At 40.6% G+C, this 23,628-nt stretch overlaps 1 protein-coding gene across 11 annotated transcripts in view; it reads right to left on the bottom strand.

The window, feature by feature from the left end:
- Nucleotides 1–23,628, bottom strand: part of LOC130296188 (opsin-5-like) — a 128,501-nt gene that overhangs the window by 11,877 nt on the left and 92,996 nt on the right. For 2 of the 11 annotated variants that reach the window (XM_056547458.1, XM_056547459.1), the window contains 5 exons: nt 14,935–15,013; nt 12,751–12,838; nt 9,598–9,760; nt 8,499–8,626; nt 7,752–8,086 (listed from right to left, as the gene is read on the bottom strand). In XM_056547458.1, the coding sequence (XP_056403433.1) occupies nt 7,752–8,086; nt 8,499–8,626; nt 9,598–9,760; nt 12,751–12,838; nt 14,935–14,976 (756 nt within the window). In that variant the 5' untranslated portion in view covers nt 14,977–15,013. Of the gene's footprint in view, nt 1–7,751; nt 8,087–8,498; nt 8,627–9,597; nt 9,761–10,100; nt 10,166–12,750; nt 12,839–14,934; nt 15,014–15,807; nt 15,998–16,046; nt 16,057–16,474; nt 16,661–17,013; nt 17,034–23,628 lie in introns of those variants that run through there. The other 9 variants (XM_056547463.1, XM_056547464.1, XM_056547462.1 and 6 more) reach the window with 8 other exon arrangements.

Raw genomic sequence — 23,628 nt, forward strand, 5'->3', positions numbered from 1 at the left:
CCATCCTTTGCCCTAATTTTCATTCCCCAGAATTCGGCTCCAATGTACCAGTCCAGGGTACATTGACTTCCAAATTTTAAACCAAAACACACCCCCAAAAAACAAAACCTTTTTCCCAATAGCCCAATATCTTTTTTTTTTTCTTCCCCCTAAAAAATGGGTCATGGGACACAGAGTCAACAGCATTGGAGGTTTGCAGTTGCCTCAAATGCGCAACGCTCTCTCTCCCCACCTGAGCGGGTTTGCGCATTTGAGGTAACAGAATAGGGACGGCCCCACACATCCCCTTCCCAGAATGATGATTCAGAGTATAGGGTTTGGGGCGGGCAACATTTCTACTTTTGGCTGTACTCTGGGTCATCATTCTGGGAAAATAATTGGCATATCAGTACTAAAATTGCAATTTTCTTCCCCCCATAGTACACTTCATCCATTCCTGGTAAATAAATGAAGGGAACACCTGTCTGTTCCAAATCTCCACTTCACCCTATACACCTTCCCTAGGGGGTGTACTGTTTGTAGTATTCTCACATGTGGGTGTTCCTTTCTTGTATTTTCCTCTGAATGTATGTAACTGTTAGGTCCGTAACAAACATCCGCCTCAAATGCGAAGAGTTCTCGCTGAGCTCTGTCGTATTTTCAGGCGACAATTCGGAGTCACATGTTAGTTGTTCCCAGAAAGATGAAGCAGAGCATAGGTTGAAAATTGCAATTTCCATTCCTGGAAAATAAATTTAGGAAACACCTGTGCATTAAAAATTACCCCTATACCCATTCCTCAGGGTGGGTACTTTCTGTAATGGTGTCACATGTGGGTGTTTCATTTTTGTATTTTCCTCGGAATGTATGTAACCGTCAGCTACTGATATGCCAAAGGCCACAAATACAAAGTGACCTCTATGACTTCTGAGCCTTGTTGTGCGCCCGCCCAGCATGTTACCCCATATGTGGATCTATTTTTATAGTCAGGGGGAAAAGCCCTCCAAAATTTGTAACCCAATTTCTCATATTATGTTAATAATTGGGTAACCCCAGCATTTTACTGTAAAAAAATCAAATTTTTCAATTTATCGCCCACTTTTCAAAAAAAAAAACTGTGAGGTGTTATTTCCCGCTGTACCCCTTGTTACGTTCATTGAGGGGTGAAGTTTCTAAAATGGTGTCACATGTGTTTTTTTTTTTTTCCTGTTGGGGGCTTTATAAATGCACATGACCCCCGACTTCAATTACAACAACATTTTCACTCCTTCTATTCTGAGCATTGTAGTGCGTCCACAGAGCAATTTACATCCACATATGGGGTATTTTTTTTCTCAGACAAAATTGTTCTACAAATTTTGGGGGCCTTTTGCCCTATTACCCAATGTGAAATTGAAACATTTGGGTTAACACTATCAATATAGTGCAAAAAAATCACATTTTTCACTTTTACGGCCCACTGTTCAAAAAACCTGTGAGGTGTAAGTACTCACTGTAACACTGTTACGTTCCCCAAGGGGTCTAGTTTCCAAAATGGTATGCCATGTGTTTTTTTTTACTGTCCTGGCCCCATAGGGGCTTCCTAAATGTGGCATGCCCCCAGAGCAAAATGTGTAACTCCTTCTCTTCTGAGACCAGTAGTGCGCCAGCAGAGCACTTTTCACCCCCATATGGGGTGTTTTCTGAATCGGGAGAAATTGGGCTTCAAATTTTGGGGGGTGTTTTCTGCTTTAACCCTTTGTAAAAATGTAAAATTTTGGGGAAACCAAGCATTTTAGGTAAAATGTATTATTTTTTTACATATGCCAAAGTCGTGAAACCCCTGTGGGGTATTAAGATTCACTTTACCCCTTGTTACGTTCCCCGAGGGGTCTAGTTTCCAAAATGGTATGCCATGTGGGGTTTTTTTTAGCTGTCCTGGCACCATAGGGGCTTCCTAAATGCGGCATGCCCCCAGAGCAAAATTTGCTTCAAAAAAGCCAAATGTGACTCCTTCTCTTCTGAGACCTGTAGTGCGCCAGCAGAGCACTTTTCACCCCCATATGGGGTGTTTTCTGAATCGGGAGAAATTGGGCTTTAAATTTTGGGGGGTATTTTCTGCTTTAACCCTTTGTAAAAATGTAAAATTTTTGGGAAACCAAGCATTTTAGGTAAAATTTATTATTATTTTTTTTACATATGCCAAAGTCGTGAAACCCCTGTGGGGTATTAAGGTTCACTTTACCCCTTGTTACGTTCCCCGAGGGGTCTAGTTTCCAAAATGGTATGCCATGTGGTTTTTTTTTAGCTGTCCTGGCACCATAGGGGCTTCCTAAATGCGGCATGCCCCCAGAGCAAAATTTGCTTCAAAAAAGCCAAATGTGACTCCTTCTCTTCTGAGACCTGTAGTGCGCCAGCAGAGCACTTTTCACCCCCATATGGGGTGTTTTCTGAATCGGGAGAAATTGGGCTTTAAATTTTGGGGGGTATTTCCTGCTTTAACCCTTTGTAAAAATGTAAAATTTTTGGGAAACCAAGCACTTTAGATAATTTTTTTTTTTTTACATTTGCAAAAGTCGTGAAACCCCTGTGAGGTATTGAGGCTCACTTAATTCCTTGTTACGTTCCTCAAGGGGTCTAGTTTCCAAAATGGTATGGCATGTGGGGGGTTTTAGCTGTTCTGGCACCATAGGGGCTTCCTAAATGCAACATGCCCCCCAAAAACCATTTCAGAAAAACGTACTCTCTAAAATCCCCTTGTCGCTCCTTCGCTTCTGAGCCCTCTACTGCGCCCGCCGAACACTTTACATAGACATATGAGGTATGTGCTTACTCGAGAGGAATTGGGCTACAAACACAAGTAGAATTTTTCTCCTTTTACCCCTTGCAAACATTCAAAAATTGGGTCTACAAGAACATGCAAGTGAAAAAAATGAAGATTTTGAATTTTCTCCTTCACTTTGCTGCTATTCCTGTGAAACATCTAAAGGGTTAAAACGCTTACTGAATGTAATTTTGAATACTTTGGGGGGTGTAGTTTTTATAATGGGGTCATTTATGGGGTATTTCTAATATGAAGACTCTTCAAATCCACTCCAAACCTGAACTGGTCCCTGAAAAATATTGAGTTTGAAAATTTTGTGAAAATTTGGAAAATTGCTGCTGAACTTTGAAGCCCTCTGGTGTCTTCCAAAAGTAAAAACACGTAAATTTTATGATGCAATCATAAAGTAGACTTATTGTATATGTGAATCAAAATTTTTTTTATTTTGAATATCCATTTTCCTTACAAGCAGAGAGCTTCAAAGTTAGAAAAATGCCAAATTTTCAATTTTTTCGTCAAATTTTGGGATTTTTCACCAAGAAAGGATGCAAGTTACCATAAAATTTTACCACTATGTTAAAGTAGAATATGTCACGAAAAAATAATCTCGGAGTCAGAATGATAACTAAAAGCATTCCAGAGTTATTAATGTTTAAAGTGACAGTGGTCAGCATTGCAAAAAACGCTCCGGTCCTTAAGGTATAAAATGGCCTGGTCCTTAAGGGGTTAAACTAATCATATGAAATACTTTCGTCTTTACATAGATGAATGTGCTGACAACAAAATCACACAAAAATTATCAATGGAAATCAAGGTCTGGATATGGAGTCACACTCAAAATCAAAGTGAAAAACCACACTACAGGCTGATCCAACTTTCATGTAATGTCCTTAAAACAAGTCAAAATGAGGCTCCGTAGTGTGTGTGGCCTCCACGTGCCCGTATGACCTCTCTACAACACCTGGGCATGCTCCTGATGAGGTGGCAGATGGTCTCCTGAGGCATGTCCTCCCAGACCTGGACTAAAGCATCCGCCAACTCCTGGACATTCTGTGGTGCAACATGGCGTTGGTGGATGGAACGAGACATGATGTCCCAGATGTGCTCAATCGGATTCAGGTCTGGGGAACTGGCGAGTCCATAACATCAATGCCTTCCTCTTACAGGAACTGGTGACACACTCCAGCCACATGAGGTCTAACATTGTCTTGCATTAGGAGGAACCCATGGCCAACCGCACCAAGATATGGTCTCACAAGGGGTCTGAGGATCAAATCTCGGTACCTAATGGCAGTCAGGCTATCTCTGGCAAGCACATGGAGGGCTATGCGGCCCCCAAAGAAATGCCACCCCACAAAAAGAATTTTCCAATCTTGGTGTTCTCTGGCAAATGCCAAACGTCCTGCACAGTGTTGGGCTGTAAGCACAACCCCCACCTATGTACTTCGGGCCCTGTTACTGCCCTCATTGAGTCGGTTTCTGACCGTTTGAGTGGACACATGCACATTTGTGGCCTGCTGGAGGTCATTTTGCAGGGTTCTGGCAGTGCTCCTCCTGCTCATCCTTGCACAAAGGCGGAGGTAGCGGTCCTGCTGCTGGGTTGTTGCCCTCCTACGGCCTCCTCCACGTCTCCTGGTAGCGCCTCCATGCACTGGACACTACGATGACAGACACAGCAAACCTTCTTGACACAGCTTGCATTAATGTGCCATCCTGGATGAGCTGCACTACCTGAGCCCCTTGTGTGGGTTCTAGTCTCATGCTTCCACTAGAGTGAAAGCACCGCCAGCATTCAAAAGTGACCAAAACATCAGCTAGGAAGCATAGAAACTGAGAAGTGGTCTGTGGTCACCATCTGCAGAACTACTCTTTTATTGGGGGTGTCTTGCAAATTGCCTATAATTTCCACCTGTTGTCTGTTCCATTTGCACAACAGCATGTGAAATTGATTGTCAATCAGTGTTTCTTCCTGAGTGGACAGTGTGATTTCACAGAAGTGTGATTGACTTGGAGTTGCATTGTGTTGTTTAACCCCTTAAGGACCAAGGGCGTACAGGTACGTCCTTGGTCCTGCTCTCCTGATATAACGCGGGGTTACACAGTAACCCCGCGTCTTATCACGGCGGGCCCGGCGTCATAGCTGAGCCGCGCGGCTAAAAGTGAAAGTGAAAGTTGCCGGCTAGCTCAGTCGGGCTGTTCCGGATAGCCGCGGCTAATTGCGGCATCCCGAACAGCTGACAGGACAGCGGGAGGGCCCCTACCTGCCTCCTCGCTGTCCGATCGCCGAATGACTGCTCAGTGCCTGAGATCCAGGCATGAGCAGTCATGCGGCAGAATCATCGATCACTGGTTTCCTATGAGAAACCAGTGATCAATGATGATGATCAGTGTGTGCAGTTTTATAGCTCCCTATGGGACCTATAACACTGCAAAAAAAAAGTGAATAAAGATCATTTAACTCCTCCCCTATTAAAAGTTTGAATCACCCCCCTTTTCCAATAAAAAAAAAAACAGTGTAAATAAAAATAAAAATAAACATATATAGTATCACCACGTGCGGAAATGTCCAAATTATAAAAATTTATCGTTAATTAAACCGCTCGGTCAATGCGCGCAAAAAAAATTCCAAAGTCCAAAGTAGTGCATTTTTGGTCACTTTTTATATCATTTAAAAATGAATAAAAAGCGATCAATAAGTCCTATCAATGCAAAAATGGTACCGTTAAAAACTTCAGACCACGGCGCAAAAAATAAGCCCTCATACCGCCCCATACACGGAAAAATAAAAAAGTTATAGGGGTCAGAAGATGACAATTTTAAACGTATAAATTTTCCTGCATGTAGTTATGATTTTTTCCAGAAGTCCGACAAAATCAAACCTATATAAGTAGGGTATCATTTTAATCGTATGGACCTACAGAATAAATATCAGGTGTCATTTTTACCGAAAAATTTACTACGTAGAAACGGAAGCCCCCAAAATTTACAAAACAGCGTTTTTTTTTTCTCAATTTTGTCGCACAATGATTTTTTTTCCGTTTCACCGTAGATTTTGGGGCAAAATGACTGACGTCATTACAAAGTAGAATTGGTGGCGCAAAAAAATAAGCCATCATATGGATTTTTAGGTGCAAAATTGAAAGAGTTATGATTTTTTAAAGGCAAGGAGCAAAAAACGAAAATGCAAAAACGGAAAAAACTCCGGTCCTTAAGGGGTTAAGTGTCCCCTTTATTTTTTTTGAGCAGTGTACATTGCTGACATGCTGCCCAAAACATTGTGAACTCTGCCTAAACAATGAAGAATCCTATTGAATGGCAGCATGCAAAGATTCTGAAAATGGGTTGGAAATTATACAAAATGGATATCGAAAATTACATAACTTTACCTTTTACTAAGAAATGAGATTTAGTGAAACAATAAAATGTAATAATTATGTAACGTGTCATTTTAGCCGGATCCTGATTATGACTCCGCTCATTGGCTCTCAGCTTATAGCATTTGCTGGGAGTTTTATCACATAATGCATATTCTATAATTGCCCTCACATTCATTACATTTTTACATCCAGACACAGATCAGCAGCGCTTTTGTCTAATATATTTGCTGTAATTGTAATGAGATCTGGACTGTGAAGCGAACATTGTAATCATTGGTCTCGGACCTGAGCCGGTCGGTAGTTTCTCATTATAAGGTACAAAAGGAGTCAAGCTGAGAGGACGAAGAACACAATATAAATCATCAGCAGCACGGACAATGTGCAGCCAAGGCGGAATTATCTGTATGAATCCCGGTGTAAACTCAACCTCATCCAAGCTTTATATGTGGGCTGGAGGGTCCAGAAATTCTCCACTGTAAACACTATTTTATATAAATACTCAACTTTTGTAAGCAAATACATTATGTTTATTTACTCCAGAGCGGTACTCACTATTCTGCTGGTGAGGTCACTGTGTACATACATTACATTACTTATCCTGTACTGATCCTGAGTTATATCCTGTATTATACTCCAGAGCTGCACTCACTATTCTGCTGGTGAGGTCACTGTGTACATACATTACATTACCTATCCTGCTGATCCTTAGTTAGATCCTGTATTATGCTCCAGAGCTGCACTCACTATTCTGCTGGTGGGGTCACTGTGTACATACATTACATTACTTATCCTGTACTGATCCTGAGTTATATCCTGTATTATACTGCAGAGCTGTACTCACTATTCTGCTGGTGGGGTCACTGTGTACATACATTACATTACTTATCCTGTACTGATCCTGAGTTATATCCTATATTATACTACAGAGCTGTACTCTCTATTCTGTGGTGCAATCACTGTGTACATAGGTTACATTACTTATCCTGTACTGATCCTGAGTTATATCCTGTATTATACTCCAGAGCTGTACTCACTATTCTGCTGCTGGAGTCACTGTGTACATACATTACATTACTTATCCTGTACTGATCCTGAGTTGTATCCTGTATTATACTACAGAGCTGTACTCTCTATTCTGTGGTGCAATCACTGTGTACATACATTACATTACTTATCCTGTACTGATCCTGAGTTATATCCTGTATTAGACTACAGAGCTGTACTCACTATTCTGCTGGTGGAGTCACTGTGTACATACATTACATTATATATCCTGTACTGATCCTGAGTTATATCCTGTATTAGACTACAGAGCTGTACTCACTATTCTGTGGTGCAATCACTGTGTACATACATTACTTATCCAGTACTGATTTTGAGTTACTTCTTGTATTGAATTCCAGAGCTGTACTCACTATTCTGCTGGTGAAGTCACTGTGTACATACATTACATTATATATCCTGTACTGATCCTGAGTTACATCATGTATTATACTGTACAACCGAGCTGCACTTACTATTCTGCTGCTTTGGTGAAGGTGACTCTACCTTTTATGCAAATTCTGTATGTTAAGTGTTATAAGATGTCACACCTTAATTAAAAGAGTGTGGATGACGCTTCCTTTGTTCTGCAGGGACAGGTGCTGCTGCACAGCCTTTCTTGCCCCTTTCACTGTAAGCAGAATGAGTGTGTAGGAGATAAGGATTAATGTAGAGGGGATGATGTAGCAGAACACAAAGAGGGACACGATGTAGGAGATGGTTCTGTGCTCCTGGTTGGCCGCCTTCCAGTCTATACAGCAGGCAGTTCCATACGGCTCAGGACCGTAACTTCCCCAATCCACCAGGGGTGCGGTAGCAAACACGAAGGCGTAAGCCCAGACACAGAGCAGCAAGATACGGGAGTGGGAGAAAGAATATTTATTACCTGCAAACAGAGAAAGACAGATATCTAGTCTGCTGTACACCATGATACACATGCTGCATTATTGGGTGAAGATTAGAGATGAGCGAACTTACAGTAATTCGATTCGTCACGGACTTCTCGGCTCGGCAGTTGCCAACTTTAGCCGGCATAAATGAGTTCAGCTTTCAGGTGCTCCAGTGGCTGGAGACTCTCTCCTAGGACTGTATCCATCTTTTCCAGCCCACCGGAACACCTGAAAGCTGAACTCATTTATGCAGGATAAGTCATCAACTGCCGAGCCGAGAAGTTCGTGACGAATCAAATTACTGGAAGTTCGCTCATCTCTAGTGAAGAAGCCCAAACAGTAAAGCAGAGAGATTTGTACTGTATATAATGTGTGATACAGACTCCTGCCCCTCATGTCCGCACTCACCGTACAGCGGGTAACAGACCTTCATACAGCAGACGGAGCTCAAAACGGTCAGGTTGGTCAGACTGCAGAGACCGAACAAGACGCCACAAAACGCATAATATTTACAGGTCAACCAGTCAAAGAGCCACCTGAGAAGAGGAAGAAGAGACTGCAGCAAGTGTGGAAATCCTCTGGGAGTGGGGTGATGGCTGGATTCAGGGGTCACAGGATAGCTATGGTACCATGCTTTTGTACATTGGGTTGTGATCATCCAGCATCTACCAGACTCTGACTGAGTTTCCACGTACATACAAATCCTATTACATATATTAGAGCCCTTTCATGCAGCTGTGGGGGAAATGAGTCCATACCTGTGTAAAGGAAAAGTGGAGCAGTAGTCCATAGCAACCAAATTTCTTCTTTCATTTTTAAAAAGTGAAAAATAAAAGAAGCGATCTGATTGGTTGCTATGGATTACTGCTCCGCCTTCCTCTACACAACTTATGATAAATCTCCTTTGGTCAGCAGGACATGGCTGATGTCATAAGGCTCATAGGTTCCGCAGGGGCCACATGGCTGATGTCATAAGGCTCATAGGTTCCGCAGGGGCCACATGGCTGATGTCATAAGGCTCATAGGTTCCGCAGGGGCCACATGGCAGATACTCACTTTTCCACGGTTTGGGCATAAATGTATGGCATCGTTTTTCCGCCTTATCCCTACTGCCCTATATTGCTATCATTGTGATAGGTTAATGGTTGTGTCCACACTCCTTATACGTTGGTTATTTAATTAGTTGATTTTATTCTATGGATGTGAGTGACCCTTATTAAAGAGACTATGGCCATTATTTTCCAAAATTTAGTTGCCAGTGTCTCTATTTCTTATATAGTTGGTGGAAAAAGTGGGCTTGATGTTCTATGTGTTATCAGCTTCTGAATGTATACAACAAATGTTTCTATTCAATGACAGCAAAGATTTTGCTATGGCTTGGTTTCCACACAGGTTTTTTTCTGCCAGTTTGTTTGCCTGTTTCTAAAGGGGTTAATTTGGAGGGTAACCTCTTGAAGAATCATTGATCTTTGGTGGCCAGAGGTGGCCACTGCCCCTGACTACTTACCTGTGAGCAAACAGAGAGGGGATAGCCAGAGGGAAGAGCGTCCCCGTCATTCCCAGGTCACTGACCGCCAGATTTATGATGAAGAATTCAGCTGGTTTAAGTATGGAGCGTTTCCGATAAGCCACCAACAGCAGCATGGAGTTCCCAGAGATGGAGAAGAGTCCTAGAAGGAGGAGATAAAGAAGTCTGCCACACTCTATGCACCATCACAGGACTTACAGCGTCTGTCTAGAATAAGAAAAACGTGTGCAATGCATGGTGGATGCCGAGGTCAACGCCTTACAGAGCTAAATTGTAACAACCAGTAACAATGTCAGTTCTGATCTGCAGTGTGAACAAAACCCAATAATAGAACCAGTGACTCCCCGTGCGGGCCCATGATTATTCAGCAAGGGTGTTTTCACAGGTGCAGGGTTGTGCTCATTTTTTATTTTATTACATTTTATATTTTTTTATTTTGCCATTTGTGCACTTTTTATGTACCAATGTTCTAAACCACAAACCTTTAAATACGCACTATAGGATCTGTGCCATCAAAACCCACACTATGGGGGAGAGTTATCAAAACCTGTGCAGAGGAAAAGTTGACTAGTTACCCATAGCAACCAATCAGATCGCTTCTTTCATGTTGAATGGGCCTGTTCAAAAATGAAAGACGCAATCTGATTGGTTGCTATGGGCAACTGGTGAACCTTTCCTCTGCACAGGTTTTGATAAATCTCCCCCTATGTTACCACAGATTGATGTGCTTTTTTTTTAAACACTAAGGTTTTTTTTATATGTCATGTAAGCCAGTTTTTCGGTATATACAATTATTGCACATTCTTCATGAAAAAATGTGCCCCCTTTTCTTTTTTTTTTTTGTTGTCAGTGAGTAGTGCTTTACAGGGAGGAGGGGTGGCATCATGGAGCCCAAACAATTACTTTTACTCATGCTTGAAATTGGCAAAAAATGTTGTCCATATCTACAGCAGCTCATAGCTGGCATATATATCAGTTACAATACAGATGCCACATGCTTTAACCCCTTAAGGACCCAGAGTTTTTCCGTTTTTGCATTTTCGTTCTTTCCTCCTTACCTTTAAAAAAAATCATAACGCTTTCAATTTTGCACCTAAAAATCCATACGATTGCTTATTTTTTGCGTCACTAATTCTACTTTGTAATGACGTCAGTCATTTTACCCAAAAATCTACAGCGAAATGGAAAAAAAAAATAATTGGGGGTAAATTTTGGGGGCTTCCGTTTCCACACAGTACATTTTTTGGTAAAAATTACAACTTCTCTTTATTCTGTAGGTCCATACGATTAAAATGATACCCTACTTATATAGGTTTGATTTTGTCGGACTTCTGTAAAAAATCATAACTACATTCAGGAAAATTTATACGTTTAAAATGGTCATATTCTGACCCCTATAAAACTTTTTTATTTTTCCACATATGGGGCGGTATGAGGGCTCATTTTTTGCGCCGTGATCTGAAGTTTTTAGCGGTTTGCATTGATAGGACTTATTGATCATGATATAAAAAAGTGACCAAAAATGCACTATTATGGACTTTTGAATTTTTTTGCGCATATGCCATTGACCGTGCGGTTTAATTAATGAGATATTTTTATAATCTGGACATTTCCGCACGTGGCGATACCATATATGTTTATTTTTATTTACACAGGTTTTTTTTATGGGAAAAGGGGGGTGATTCAAACTTTTATTTGGGAAGGTGTTAAATGATCTTTATTCACATTTTTTTCACTTTTTCTTTGCAATGTTATAGCTCCCATAGGGGACTATAACACTGCACACACTAATTTTTTACATTGATCGGTGGTTTCTCATAAGAAACCAATGATCGATGATTCTGCCACTTGACTGCTCATGCCTGGATCTCAGGCACTGAGCAGTCATTCGGCGATCGGACAGCATGGAGGCAGGAAGGGACCCTCCGGCTGTCCTGTAAGCTGTTCGGGTTTCCGCATTTTCGCCGCGATGATCCCGAACAGCTCCCTGAGCTAACCGGCATTGTTTTACTTTCACTTTAGACGTTAAAAGCACGTGGCACCGCAATCAGTGCTGCACGCTATTAGCCACGGGTCCCCACGTTATAGAACGGGAGCGGACTCATGACGTACCGGTACGTCATGGGTCCTTAAGAGGTTAAATCTATTGGGTTATACCCCTTAAAATGGGCATGCTCATTAAAACTAATTGTAGTTATTGCACTCAATATGGTAAATAAAAAATCTTTCTAATGTACTTTTGTTTAACGCCTTAAAGGAGAACTCCAGAATATAAAAATTGTTCCCATACTGCCAGCAGTAAAAAAATAAAGATGTACATACCTTCCTCCGCTCCCCCGGGGCCTCCGGTAACCGGCTACGGTCTCCGCCGCGATCCTCTTCCTGGTTGCCGGTGGTCGGAGAGTCATACTGCGCTCAGCCAATCACCAGCCGCAGCAAAGTCCCGACTCGGCCAGCGATAGGCTGAGCGGCAGCGTGACGTTTTCGGCCCCGGCAGCAGGTGCCAGTGTAGTGAAGAATTTTGTGTCCTAAACCGTTCTCACACTGCCGCTCAGCCTATCCCCGGCCGAATCGGACTTCACTGCAGCCGGTGATTGGCTGAGCGCAGTATGATTCTCCGACCACCGGCAACCAGCAAGTGGATCGCGGCGGAGACCAGAGCCGGGAGCGGAGGAAGGTATGTACATCTTTATTTTTTTTACTGCCGGCAGTATGGGCAACAATTTTTATATTCTGGAGTTCTCCTTTAAGGACTGAGGGTGTACCTGTATACCCTGATTGTGTGTAGCAGAGTAAGGGAAGAAGTTCTCCCCTGTATGGCTTCAGATGATGTTACACCTGCTGGGGAATGCCCCTTCCCAGTCTGTGAATCTTGACTGAAACTGAGCAGAAAATACAGAGCGATATCAAGGTAGAAAACTAAAATCTCTTTAAAGATACTTCCAGTGTATTATGTTTAGGCTGGAATATGGAATGGCTTTAGTAATTCTCTGTTGTTACAGCCCTCAGTTTGGCTGTGTGGGCATGCTGGGAGTTGTAGTTTTGCAACAACCGGAGCCCCCCTGTTTAAGTAACATTGTCCTATACAATATCTGAGCAAAGAAATAAAGTGAGCAGCAAAGGATACTTTACCGAAAAGAGAGTACACAACTCCCAGGACGATATCGCTGGTTTTTGATATTGAAGAATGAAATTCTGATGCATCAGATCCATTTCCCATCTGTTAAGAAAGAATTAAGACAAATAATAATACCACCAGGAGCTGAACACCGTAACATAAAGGGGGGGTCAGTTGGTGTGTTTGGAACATGGCATCTGCTTCATTCTCTGTTCATCCAGAATTGGCTGATAACAGAAAGCAAAGGATATATCTCAAATGCACCACAAGCGCAGATAAACTCCAGATGCTTCTATAAGTAGCGATGAGCTCATGTTGAGTTCTAATAAAGAACGATCAGCCCTCAGGACCACGCGTGATCTGCACAATCCAGTCCTGGCTCATCATGGCTGCTTACAGGAGAATATCATCAGCCGCTCCCCGCAGCAGCCAACGCTGACCACAATATGATTATTGATTACAGATCCTGTTTGTATTGTAGGGTATCGCAGAACTTCCATAATTCCCATACGTAACAACCTCTGCATCAGGATACAATAAATCAGTGAATAGAACCATCGCCCATCCATATTTCAGCTGCAATAATAATGGCGGATTTGTGTTCCCCAGCGGTCAGTCAATGAGAAAACGGGATGAAAAATCCACAGAGAGATGTTACCTCAATATGTCGGAATGCAAAATGTGTCCACACACCATCACTGACAAATAGAAACACTAGTGTCCTTTAGCTAATTTTTACCAGAAAAATCTAAACCTTACCATAGAGCTAAAAATATTCATTTATTAATTCCTTTAAAATTCCCATATCGATCAAAAAATAGGATTAGAAAAATAATACATAGACATAAATAAGTAAATTCTCCTATGATGAACACCTGTATATCCCAACGCGTTTCCCCGTGTATCTTATAGTATACAGCGGTTCATCAGGGGATGACAACAACAATAATATGATATACAAAAAATGCACATAGAAAGGGGGAAGGGATGAAAAAATTAGGTAGTGTAAAGATTACAGACACTGGTACAAACTCAAAAATACAGTATATGCATGCGGCAATACAGACTTGACATAGCAAACATATGCACAATACATCAGGCCTGCAATAGCACATAGAGGCAAAATGTGTCCATAGACTATAGAAGCAGCACTGGGACAGACCACCTCCCAACAAAGGGTTAATTCTTGCACACAGCAGGATCAGTGGTTTCCTAGGTTCCATAATGACACATTTAGGCAGTTACACAGATATAAGCGCGGTAAGGACGTGTGATCACATATTTAGTAAGATTTGCCATTCAGGCTTCTAGAAAGCTGGAGCCCGATCATGTATACCTGGAAATCTGGCCACATCCAGTGCTGGAGATCATGAGAGTTGTAGCGCCAGTCTAGTTACAGATGGAGATAATGGATGTTGTAATACCAGTGACACATTGGAGATCATGGGGGTTGTAGTACCAGTGACATGTTAAATGCTGGAAAGTAGTGTGGGGGGATTTGAACCAGTTACACACTGGAAATCACTAGAGATCATGTAGGTCTGGAACCTTCTAAAGATCATGAGGGTTGTAGTACCAGGGGCACGTTACAGAACTGACATCTCAGCTGTGATGAACTGGGAATATCAGTCACAATGAGATTTCACTATCAATGCAATGTAAATGACAGTGTTTTTCAAACCGTGTGTCTCCGGCTGTTGCAAAACTACAACTTCCAGCATGCCCAGACAGCCGAAGGCTGTCTGGGCATGCTGGGAGTTGTAGTTTTGCAACAGCCAGAGATACACTGTTTGGAAAACATTGTATTATGATATACAGTATAAGGGTACGTTCAGGGCTCAAGTCCTGCAGGAACGCATGGGAACTGAATTCCTGCACTTTTTCCACAGCAGGGACACCGTTCCCATTAGCAGGACCAGCCCTTGAGTAGAAATCATGGGTGAGTTCCCTCACTTTTGACCCCTGGGTATGTTCATATGGCAGATATTTGGCAGATTGTCCAGCACAGACATTCTGCTGCAGCAGAGTCCCCGTGATATCAGTGGGATTCTGCTGCACGGTTCACAAGGAAGAATCTTTGCCTCAGAGGTTTCTGCCGCGGAATTTCTGATTCGTGCATCCGCAGAAAGAATAGACAATTCTATCCTGTCTGCGGAGTCGGCAAGGTAATGTATTGCAGTCTATGAGATGGCACATACCTGAGCGGTCCTAGCGCCTGCCAGATTGGACTTTCTACACATCTTCTGAACATGTGAACCTGGCCTAACAAGGAAGGAGCTGTAACAAGTCATAAAAAATGAGAAACAACGGGAGAAGAATTTGACATAAGTAGGGTATATTTTTGCCGTATGTGCAAGGAAAATGTATCCATAGGCCCCCACCCACCTGACCTTCTGGCCTCCTTCTCCATCCATTTATGCAGCCTATACAGTGACATATCAGAGGTACAGTGATCCCTCAACTTACAATGGCCTCAACATACAATCGTTTCAACATACAATGGTCTTTTCTGGACCATTGTAACTTGAAACCAGACTCAACATACAATGCTATGGACAGTCCAGATCTGTGAAACGTGTCAATGAACCGATCAATCAGAATGGGTATTCACTGGTAAAACTCCTGTATTACTGAAGCGTATGCACTGACTGATGTCTGGTAGCGCCCCCTACAGTACCGGGAGGTATTACATGTTCTGTACACTTTACCTGTACCAGGGTTACCTGCTCCTTTGGACACCAGGTGAGGGCGGCTCCATGTTACTTTTTTTTTTTAAGGACACTGTGTGTACTGTACAGGACCCCGAAGAAGCTCCTGTCCTCTACATAGACCAGTGCTTCCCAAGCAGGGAGCCTCCAGCTGTTGCAAAACTACAACTCCCAGCATACCCGGACAGCCTTTGGCTGTCCGGGCATGCTGGGAGTTGTAGTTTTGCAACAGCTGGAGGCTCCCTGCTTGGGAAACACTGACATAGACAGTGATTACAGCTCCCAGCAGATCTTTCCTACTTTTATATGTAAGGACTTACTAAATGTTTATTAGTTATCTACTTATTTTTCTTTAATCCTCACTTTTTCCTATTTTTGGATGACATTTTGGTGCCTTTAGAACCAATTACCAGGTTTCCACAGAGTTCTGATCTCAACATACAATGGTTTCAACATACAATGGTCGTCCTGGAACCAATTAATATTGTAACTTGAGGGACCACTGTATATGCCAGCAAATACTGTTTAAGTATAGTGCAAATGCATCTGGCTATGTGAGGCCAGAAACAGATATAAACACTATGAGGGAGATTTATCAAAACCTGTGCAGAGGAAAACTTGCCCAGTTGCCCATAGCAACCAATCAGCTTGCTTCTTTCATTTTCATGAAGGCCTCTGAAAAATGAAAGAAGCAATCTGATTGGTTGCTATGGGCAACTGGACAACTTTTCCTCTGCACAGGTTTTGATAAATCTCCCCCTATAAAGAAACATGAAGAAATGAATAAGCTGCTCAGGATTTTGTGTGTTTTGGGTTTAGTGTCGACTTCACAAACCGCAGTAAACAAAGTTCCTCCTATTGACTATAACAGGATATCATCGGCAGCTATACTAAAAATATCACTTTGGGTCATCCTGCCAGAATCTGATCTCATCAGCAAAGGTTCTAAACAGCTCACATATAAGAAAAACATCCAAAATGAAAGAAACCTAATAGATCATTGCAGATGCTATAAATATTTTGCGCTGACCCATTGCCCGACTCCATTTTGGGGTAAACCTGGTCCGGGTGAGATAAAAAAGAACAACCTTTTATGTTCCTCGCTCCAATGCTGCTGTCGGTATAATGGAGCTCTGTTACCCGCTATCTGGTGCATCTGTATTTGGCGTGTAATGTCAGCAGGGCAGGATACCACTATGGCTGCTGATTGGATGAGCAATTGTGTGACGTCACATCACCAAACCTGGGTGCAATGGACAGCGGGGAACGGAGCTCTGTTACACCGGTGGATACACAGGAACGAAGAAGGTATTAGATGTTTTTTTTGTTTGTTTTTAAACTTTTTTACCCCTCCCCAACCAGGTTTAAAAAAAAATGATAATAATTTCCCGGAACATAACAAAAGCAGCCCTAGTTTAAGCAGTAACCTGCAGCTTGTAGTGATGGTGGCTAAAGAGTAAGGGGAGGGAACTACATTCCAGGAGGCATTACTGTGTACATAGTAAGACCACAATTATTTACATAAAGGAAAGCTACCCACAATGGTTTGAGTGGAAAGCCTTGATTTACCTTTCAGGCACAGTGTGGACCCTTCAGGAGGAGACAGACATGCACAGGAGAGAGCTTGGACTGTGTGCATCCGTTCTGAGCAGAGTGTCACTGCACTATCTAAGCCCAACCCCCATTGCCTGTGTTCTGTTTCTGTACCATCTAGGGTCCACCCTCACTTGTTTTGTTCTGTCTTTGTACTATTAGGGTCCGCCCCCACTCTATGTACTATCTAGGGTCCCCCTCCACTCTGTGTTGTGTGTCTGTACTATCGGCCTCCAATGTGTTCTCTCCTGGTCTCCTTGCTGTTAGAGACTGACTGAGCCTGACTGAATAAGGAGTCATTTTTGGTAAATGACGTGCCATTTAATGGTGGCAACATGTTAAAAAGGACAGTGATCATTTAGTTTGGAACTTACTGTATGTCTTATGTTAGGAGTTTAGCCAAAATTGGACAATTTCAATCCAATTCCAGCAATGCTACAACACACTGGAGATAAAACTGTATACACAAAGCATGTCCATCCTCAATCACCAGCAAACTAGACATGTCCACATCCCATGAGGGAGCATAGGGGACTATTAATATAGAGGCACCCAATACCAGTTCTTGTTAGTTCCACAGGTGATGCCACAATTGGATTATACTAAATTTAGGACAGGGGATGTGGGAACCTGACCACTGCATACATGCCATCAGTCCTGAGAATAGTGGTCAATGTCTACCAAATATAAGAGACAGAGATAAAGATTTGAAAGAGATTTCCCAGAAATAGAAAGATGGGTCTTTATCATAGAACCCTGCCCCTTGTTGGGAAATCTCATATAGCCATCAACAAGAGGCCTGCTTATTCATGAAACATTGGAATTGTAAGAGCTGTTTGTGACCGATATCAGCCGCTCCTCTTATAATGCTCCAGTACTGATATAATCTCCAGACATTACATTATATGTGACTGATATCATCCTCTCCTCTTATAATGCTCCAGTACTGATATAATCTCCAGAGACATTACATTATATGTGACTGATATCATCCTCTCCTCTTATAATGCTCCAGTACTGATATAATCTCCAGAGACATTACATTATATGTGACTGATATCATCCTCTCCTCTTATAATGCTCCAGTACTGATATAATCTCCAGACATTACATTATATGTGACTGATATCATCCTCTCCTCTTATAATGCTCCAGTACTGATATAATCTCCAGACATTACATTATATGTGACTGATATCATCCTCTCCTCTTATAATGCTCCAGTACTGATATAATCTCCAGACATTACATTATATGTGACTGATATCATCCTCTCCTCTTATAATGCTCCAGTACTGATATAATCTCCAGACATTACATTATATGTGACTGATATCATCCTCTCCTCTTATAATGCTCCAGTACTGATATAATCTCCAGAGACATTACATTATATGTGACTGATATCATCCTCTCCTCTTATAATGCTCCAGTACTGATACAATCTCCAGAGACATTACATTATATGTGACTGATATCATCCTCTCCTCTTATAATGCTCCAGTACTGATATAACCTCCAGACATTACATTATATGTGACTGATATCATCCTCTCCTCTTATAATGCTCCAGTACTGATATAATCTCCAGACATTACATTATATGTGACTGATATCATCCTCTCCTCTTATAATGTTCCAGTACTAATATAATCTCCAGACATTACATTATATGTGACTGATATCATCCTCTCCTCTTATAATGCTCCAGTACTGATATAATCTCCAGAGACATTACATTATATGTGACTGATATCATCCTCTCCTCTTATAATGCTCCAGTACTGATATAATCTCCAGAGACATTACATTATATGTGACTGATATCATCCTCTCCTCTTATAATGCTCCAGTACTGATATAACCTCCAGAGACATTACATTATATGTGACTGATATCATCCTCTCCTCTTGTAATGCTCCAGTACTGATATAATCTCCAGAGACATTACATTATATGTGACTGATATCATCCTCTCCTCTTATAATGCTCCAGTACTGATATAATCTCCAGACATTACATTATATGTGACTGATATCATCCTCTCCTCTTATAATGCTCCAGTACTGATATAATCTCCAGAGACATTACATTATATGTGACTGATATCATCCTCTCCTCTTATAATGCTCCAGTACTGATATAATCTCCAGACATTACATTATATGTGACTGATATCATCCTCTCCTCTTATAATGCTCCAGTACTGATATAATCTCCAGACATTACATTATATGTGACTGATATCATCCTCTCCTCTTATAATGCTCCAATACTGATATAATCTCCAGACATTACATTATATGTGACTGATATCATCCTCTCCTCTTATAATGCTCCAGTACTGATATAACCAGAGACATTACATTATATGTGCCTGATATCATCCTCTCCTCTTATAATGCTCCAGTACTGATATAATCTCCAGAGACATTACATTATATGTGACTGATATCATCCTCTCCTCTTATAATGCTCCAGTACTGATATAATCTCCAGACATTACATTATATGTGACTGATATCATCCTCTCCTCTTATAATGCTCCAGTACGGATATAATCTCCAGACATTACATTATATGTGACTGATATCATCCTCTCGTCTTATAATGCTCCAGTACTGATATAATCTCCAGACATTACATTATATGTGACTGATATCATCCTCTCCTCTTATAATGCTCCAGTACTGATATAATCTCCAGAGACATTACATTATATGTGACTGATATCATCCTCTCCTCTTATAATGCTCCAGTACTGATATAATCTCCAGACATTACATTATATGTGACTGATATCATCCTCTCCTCTTATAATGCTCCAGTACTGATATAATCTCCAGAGACATTACATTATATGTGACTGATATCATCCTCTCCTCTTATAATGCTCCAGTACTGATATAATCTCCAGAGACATTACATTATATGTGACTGATATCATCCTCTCCTCTTATAATGCTCCAGTACTGATATAATCTCCAGAGACATTACATTATATGTGACTGATATCATCCTCTTCTCTTATAATGCTCCAGTACTGATATAACCTCCAGACATTACATTATATGTGACTGATATCATCCTCTCTTCTTATAATGCTCCAGTACTGATATAACCTCCAGACATTACATTATATGTGACTGATATCATCCTCTCCTCTTATAATGCTCCAGTACTGATATAACCTCCAGACATTACATTATATGTGACTGATATCATCCTCTCCTCTTATAATGCTCCAGTACTGATATAATCTCCAGACATTACATTATATGTGACTGATATCATCCTCTCCTCTTATAATGCTCCAGTACTGATATAATCTCCAGACATTACATTATATGTGACTGATATCATCCTCTCCTCTTATAATGCTCCAGTACTGATATAATCTCCAGACATTACATTATATGTGACTGATATCATCCTCTCCTCTTATAATGCTCCAGTACTGATATAATCTCCAGACATTACATTATATGTGACTGATATCATCCTCTCCTCTTATAATGCTCCAGTACTGATATAATCTCCAGACATTACATGATATGTGACTGATATCATCCTCTCCTCTTATAATGCTCCAGTACTGATATAATCTCCAGACATTACATTATATGTGACTGATATCATCCTCTCCTCTTATAATGCTCCAGTACTGATATAATCTCCAGAGACATTACATTATATGTGACTGATATCATCCTCTCCTCTTATAATGCTCCAGTACTGATATCATCTCCAGACATTACATTATATGTGACTGATATCATCCTCTCCTCTTATAATGCTCCAGTACTGATATAATCTCCAGAGACATTACATTATATGTGACTGATATCATCCTCTCCTCTTATAATGCTCCAGTACTGATATAATCTCCAGACATTACATTATATGTGACTGATGTCATCCTCTCCTCTTATAATGCTCCAGTACTGATATAATCTCCAGACATTACATTATATGTGACTGATATCATCCTCTCCTCTTATAATGCTCCAGTACTGATATAATCTCCAGACATTACATTATATGTGACTGATATCATCCTCTCCTCTTATAATGCTCCAGTACTGATATAACCGGAGACATTACATTATATGTGACTGATATCATCCTCTCCTCTTATAATGCTCCAGTACTGATATAATCTCCACACATTACATTATATGTGACTGATATCATCCTCTCCTCTTATAATGCCCCAGTACTGATATAATCTCCAGACATTACATTATATGTGACTGATATCATCCTCTCCTCTTATAATGCTCCAGTACTGATATAATCTCCAAAGACATTACATTATATGTGACTGATATCATCCTCTCCTCTTATAATGCTCCAGTACTGATATAATCTCCAGACATTACATTATATGTGACTGATATCATCCTCTCCTCTTATAATGCTCCAGTACCGATATAACCTCCAGACATTACATTATATGTGACTGATATCATCCTCTCCTCTTATAATGCTGCAGTACTGATATAATCTCCAGACATTACATTATATGTGACTGATATCATCCTCTCCTCTTATAATGCTCCAGTACTGATATAATCTCCAGACATTACATTATATGTGACTGATATCATCCTCTCCTCTTATAATGCTCCAGTACTGATATCATCTCCAGACATTACATTATATGTGACTGATATCATCCTCTCCTCTTATAATGCTCCAGTACTGATATAATCTCCAGACATTACATTATGTGACTGATATCATCCTCTCCTCTTATAATGCTCCAGTACTGATATAATCTCCAGACATTACATTATATGTGACTGATATCATCCTCTCCTCTTATAATACTCCAGTACTGATATAACCTCCAGAGACATTACATTATATGTGACTGATATCATCCTCTCCTCTTATAATGCTCCAGTACTGATATCATCTCCAGACATTACATTATATGTGACTGATATCATCCTCTCCTCTTATAATGCTCAGTACTGATATAATCTCCAGACATTACATTGTATGTGACTGATATCATCCTCTCCTCTTATAATGCTCCAGTACTGATATCATCTCCAGACATTACATTATATGTGACTGATATCATCCTCTCCTCTTATAATGCTCCAGTACTGATATAATCTCCAGACATTACATTATATGTGACTGATATCATCCTCTCCTCTTATAATGCTCCAGTACTGATATAATCTCCAGAGACATTACATTATATGTGACTGATATCATCCTCTCCTCTTATAATGCTCCAGTACTGATATAATCTCCAGACATTACATTATATGTGACTGATATCATCCTCTCCTCTTATAATACTCCAGTACTGATATAATCTCCAGACATTACATTATATGTGACTGATATCATCCTCTCCTCTTATAATGCTCCAGTACTGATATAACCAGAGACATTACATTATATGTGACTGATATCATCCTCTCCTCTTATAATGCTCCAGTACTGATATAATCTCCAGACATTACATTATATGTGAATGATATCATCCTCTCCTCCTATAATGCTCCAGTACTGATATAATCTCAAGACATTACATTATATGTGACTGATATCATCCTCTCCTCTTATAATGCTCCAGTACTGATATAATCTCCAGACATTACATTATATGTGACTGATATCATCCTCTCCTCTTATAATGCTCCAGTACTGATATAATCTCCAGACATTACATTATATGTGACTGATATCATCCTCTCCTCTTATAATGCTCCAGTACTGATATAATCTCCAGACATTACATTATATGTGACTGATATCATCCTCTCCTCTTATAATACTCCAGTACTGATATAATCTCCAGACATTACATTATATGTGACTGATATCATCCTCTCCTCTTATAATGCTCCAGTACTGATATAATCTCCAGAGACATTACATTATATGTGACTGATATCATCCTCTCCTCTTATAATGCTCCAGTACTGATATAACCAGAGACATTACATTATATGTGACTGATATCATCCTCTCCTCTTATAATGCTCCAGTACTGATATAACCTCCAGACATTACATTATATGTGACTGATATCATCCTCTCCTCTTATAATGCTCCAGTACTGATATAATCTCCAGACATTACATTATATATGTGACTGATATCATCCTCTCCTCTTATAATGCTCCAGTACTGATATAATCTCCAGACATTACATTATATGTGACTGATATCATCCTCTCCTCTTATAATGCTCCAGTACTGATATAATCTCCAGACATTACATTATATGTGACTGATATCATCCTCTCCTCTTATAATGCTCCAGTACTGATATAATCTCCAGAGACATTACATTATATGTGACTGATATCATCCTCTCCTCTTATAATGCTCCAGTACTGATATAATCTCCAGACATTACATTATATGTGACTGATATCATCCTCTCCTCTTATAATGCTCCAGTACTGATATAACCTCCAGAGACATTACATTATATGTGACTGATATCATCCTCTCCTCTTATAATGCTCCAGTACTGATATAATCTCCAGACATTACTTTATATGTGACTGATATCATCCTCTCCTCTTATAATGCTCCAGTACGGATATAATCTCCAGA

Source organism: Hyla sarda, chromosome 12, assembly GCF_029499605.1.
Source record: "Hyla sarda isolate aHylSar1 chromosome 12, aHylSar1.hap1, whole genome shotgun sequence".
NCBI lineage: Eukaryota > Metazoa > Chordata > Amphibia > Anura > Hylidae > Hyla > Hyla sarda.